Genomic DNA, 4,468 nt, shown 5'->3' with positions numbered 1-4,468 from the left:
CTTCCCTGTCTCACTTCTGCTTCTCTGTCTCCCTTCTTCCTGTCCCCGAAGTCCTACAAGTTTCTGTGTGTCGCTTCTGGTGTCTCTCTCTCCCACACCCCTTCCCTATCCTTACACAGAGTAAGTCACTTCTCTGAGCCCTCCCCTCAACCAGCCAGCCATCAGCCAGCTGCAGTCTCTGGGTTTGGGGTCCACATTTTCTACACAACGTCTCCATTCTACTGAGGGGGTGTCAAGGTTAGTAAGACAGAGTCTCCACTCCACAGACTTAGCTCTGGTATGGGGACCCTTGTATGGAGAGAGGTAGGTATGGATAAATGATAGATACATAGATAGATAGATAGATAGATAGATAGATAGATAGATAGATGATAAATAGATGATAGATAGATAGATACATAGATAGATAGATAGATAGATAGATAGATAGATAGATAGATAGATACATACATACATACATACATACATAGCTAATAGATAGAAAATAGTGTAAAACATCTATCCAGCAAGGCTCTTAATTCTATTCCTTTATCCAATTTCACTGCTGCAGTGAACTCTATTTATTCCCTGTCAGTAAATTTATGTTAGAGACACCTCTGATCATGTCTTCTCCCCACCCCCATGTCACAAGCCTTCAGTGACTCCCCACCTGGGGCCCTGCCCTGTTAGGAAATGGCAGTTTGGAAGCACAGTGAGAAATTGCATGGCCCTCCCTGACTGAGAGGGAGGGACTTGGAAACTGGTGAACTTTCATGACACAGTCACAGCCAGCAGTGGGGAGACTTTTGCTCTTGTTTCAGCTCCTGTGGCCCAGGGGCACTCCTTGAGCTGCTAAGGCCACTCAACCAGTCCCTTACATAAGAATCCACACATCGCAGATCGCACAACAGCAAGCTCCCAGAAATGAGGGTTCGGGAGGCTCTGGGGGTCCTGCCTGGCTGTTCAAATCCTACCCACCTATCGGGGTGCCGTCTCCCTTCCCCGTCCCCAGGAGACTGTGTGAGATTTCTCTCTGCCCTGTTCCCATGAGCCCCAAAGAAGGGGATGCTATGAGAACTGGGATGTATCAGTTTTATTTACAGTATGTCTACTCCCCAGTGTCTAGCCGAGTACCTGGCAAACTGCACCCTTTATAAATATTTATTGATTGAGTGAAGAGGGACAGGGGCAAACTCATTGTTTCTTGCACGTCAGTAGCACTTAATCCAGGACCTTTCACAGAGCATGTGCTCAGGAATGTTTTCTTGGATTAATTTACTATTTCAGAACATATAGGAAAGTGTTCTTCTAATCAGATTCTCTTGTTTTGGGCTTGGGCACATTTGAGGTAGTAGCTGGATTTTAATTATCTATGTGCCAACATCATCAGAACGTACAGTTTCTAATCATGACACTGGACTGCTCACACGTGTGAGGGAATCACCAGAAAACAAGCCGCGTTCCACTCCCTACGTCACTTCATCGCAACCACGTGCTGCTGGAGCATGTGACAAGGACACTGTGGAAACAAACTTTATCCTTACTTAGGTGTGAACCCTGTCACTCTTAGCGGTCTGCAAGGAGAAATGAGGGCCACGTGTGCTCATCCCTCCCCCACCCCAGGCTAACATGGCTCCCCCAGGGTCTTCCCACCTGGACGCCGCCCCTCCGCCAATACCGGGTGGCCAATGGGGCTCAGCTTCCAGCTGTTTCTCTGCTGCTCAGATAAACCAGTGGGTTTTAATGTTTTTGAGCAATTCTGCTCCAACACTCCTGGTGTGAACTGAGCAAAACTCTGGGTGCTAGGCGACCATTACAAAAGCAAAAGAATTTCCAAAATAAAAGGGGACTTACATGCACTTGAATCAAGTACACTTGCTCCCTCACTGTGTGACTGGGTGCAGTGCAGCCTTACTCACCTTCCAGAGGTGATCTCCTTGTTACTCTGGGACAAAGCCGTACAAAGTCTCAAGGAAGCTGTAAGGATCTTTCACTCTTTCCAGAGTCCCAGTGAAGAAACAGAGAGGGTGTTTCAATGCCGAGATTCTGGGCAAGTAGTGGGCGCTCGGTTAGTACTTGTTGAATGAATGAATGAATGAATGAATGAATGAACGAACGAAAAGACAGATAATGAACAAATGTGTAAGTGAATATGTGCGCACAAGGACCTGCTTTTGCAACCTGAGGATTCCTGATGGATAAAACAAAGACAGACATCTATATAGTGGTTTTAAAATAAATCTGTAAGTTTTCCTTTATTCAAGAGATGAAACGTGAGTGGGACTTGGGCTCAGTGATAACGTCTAACAAATACAATTTGGCAGAATTCACCGTGTGTGACTACATCATAAGAGACATCGACGCTTTCCCCTCCCTCTCCCACACTCTATGTCCCCCTTTCTCTTTTGTCATTCACTCTGGGGGAAGCTACTGCCCATGTCATGAGGACACTCAAACCATCTGTGGATAAGGAACTAAATGATGCCCCCGCCAACAGCCATGTCAGAGAACCAAACTCAAAACAGATTCTCCAGTTTCCGGTCAGTCTTCTGACGACTGTGGCCTCTGCCAACGTCAGACTGCAGTCCCATGAGAGACCCCGATCCTGCACCACCCAGCTGTGGCCGCTCCCCAGTTCTGGACCCACAGGAACAGGGCAACGTAAATCAAATGTTTGCTGTTTGAAGCCACATTCGGGGGTGATTTGTTAAGTGATAGATAACAATCTTCTTCCACCTTTGTCAAGATTACAGCTATTAACATTACACGGGAGGGTGTCTGTTCACTCTTGCATACCCAGAGCCTCGCATCTTGTGTGCACTCAGTGATCAACGGTGTCAACTCATTCAGTGACAAGTTGGCCATTAATCTTTTATGGACACCTCTATGTACATACAGTCTCATCCAGAAACAGGGGCATAATTCACCAGTAAAAAATAAATAAATAAAAGACAGGCACTTTTTAACAAAGAACCATTGGCCAGCAGAATTGTCAAACCAGTAACCACTAAGAATTATCCAAAAAGTGCTGTTAGAATGTGCATAACTGGTTTCTCTTACTGGGGTGGGAGAGCCGCCTGTAAAAGGAACACAAGGCCTTGGTGTCCCCAAAGTAGGACAATGGAGACAGGGACAGGCTGAGAAGCCCAGCTTAGGGCAACTGAGAACTCATCTCTCATTAGGGGAAAAAATTAAAGAGGGAGGAGAGGAGAAATGGGGGAGGGGAGGCAGGAGAGCAGAGACTGGAGAGAGGAGACTGCCTTTCACCACCAGGCTTCCTGCTGTGATGGTGCTGCCACCTTCTGGCATAAACTGGAAATTCAGGAGAAAATATTGCCTATCGTTTCCAATCAATAGATGATCCTATATACATATCAATAGAGTTCATATATGTGCACATTTATATCATGGATTCCTCACATCTACTAAACTAGAATTAAATATATCCACCTTTCAAGCTCCTACCTTTTAAAAAATACCACGGAGGGCCTGGACAATGAGAGAAACTGCTTCAGTGTTCTTCCTACGTCCACGCGTGCCTCCTCCCATCCTTCCCCCACCCAGCAGCCACTCTCCTGCCCTTTGTGACAACATGGAAAAACTTAAAAGGCCTTCAACCAAGTGAAGTAAGTCAAACAGACAAACACAAAGTCTGTATATCACTTATATAAGAATTATTTAAAACACCCCAGACTTATGAAGATACAGAGAACAGCTTGGAGGTGTTGACAACAAAAGACAGGACCAGGACTGAAGCCTGTCTCACAGGACAAACTCCCAGTCCTGCCCACCAGGGGGCGCTGAGGCCTCAGCCAGATGCTGCAGAATGCAGAGGGCCCCATACAGGGCGCACAGGGGCTCCTTGGCTTCCGGCTCCCAGGCTGACATGGGGCTGTTCAGCTCCATCTTCAGGCCACACTCGGCCAGCAGGCCATAGGTTATGGACAAACTCTCCCCCTGGAGCGGGGCCAGGAGCTCAGAGTTGAGGGTGAAGGGGACGCTCCCAGAGCATAGGAAGTTGGGCTCCAGGATGCTCCGCACCTTGAAGAAACAGTGACACGTGACAGGTCAGTCTCTGAGGTCAGGAAGAGAGAACCTTCGGTCCCAAGAGCCAGGGGTCATGCAGGGACACTACAGGGACAGGAGCTTTGCAGTCACAGCCTGGTCCTGCCTTGGGATCAGTGTGACATGAACACGTTACTGGAAACCCTTGAGCACTCTTCCCTCAGCCACTAGATAGTGACACGAACATTTACCTTTGTTTGAAACTGTATATGTGTACTCTCATGTATACACATATGTCTATACGTACACGTGTACTTAGATATTCACACCTGGAGAGCGAGTACATGTAATTTGTACATGGTAACCACGTGAATAGAACAGGACTATAACTCATATCCCATGAGTCCCCAAACCTGTATTCTCACACAGCTATTTTAGGCCTGAACGTAGTGTCATCTGCAGGGGTCACCATGAAAACTCAGAC

At 47.1% G+C, this 4,468-nt stretch overlaps 1 protein-coding gene across 2 annotated transcripts in view; it reads right to left on the bottom strand.

Moving 5' to 3' along the window:
- Positions 1-2,204: 2,204 nt before the first annotated feature.
- Positions 2,205-4,468, bottom strand: part of LOC136329466 (gasdermin-C-like) — a 123,425-nt gene continuing 121,161 nt past the window's right edge. For both annotated transcript variants that reach the window (XM_066265664.1, XM_066265668.1), the window contains one exon: positions 2,205-4,020. In XM_066265664.1, coding sequence (XP_066121761.1) covers positions 3,742-4,020 — 279 coding nt within the window. In that variant the 3' untranslated portion in view covers positions 2,205-3,741. The remainder of the gene's footprint in view (positions 4,021-4,468) is intronic.

This window comes from Saccopteryx bilineata, chromosome 3 (assembly GCF_036850765.1).
Source record: "Saccopteryx bilineata isolate mSacBil1 chromosome 3, mSacBil1_pri_phased_curated, whole genome shotgun sequence".
NCBI classification, from domain to species: Eukaryota; Metazoa; Chordata; class Mammalia; order Chiroptera; family Emballonuridae; genus Saccopteryx; species Saccopteryx bilineata.
This window is presented reverse-complemented; position numbering and strand designations above follow the sequence as displayed.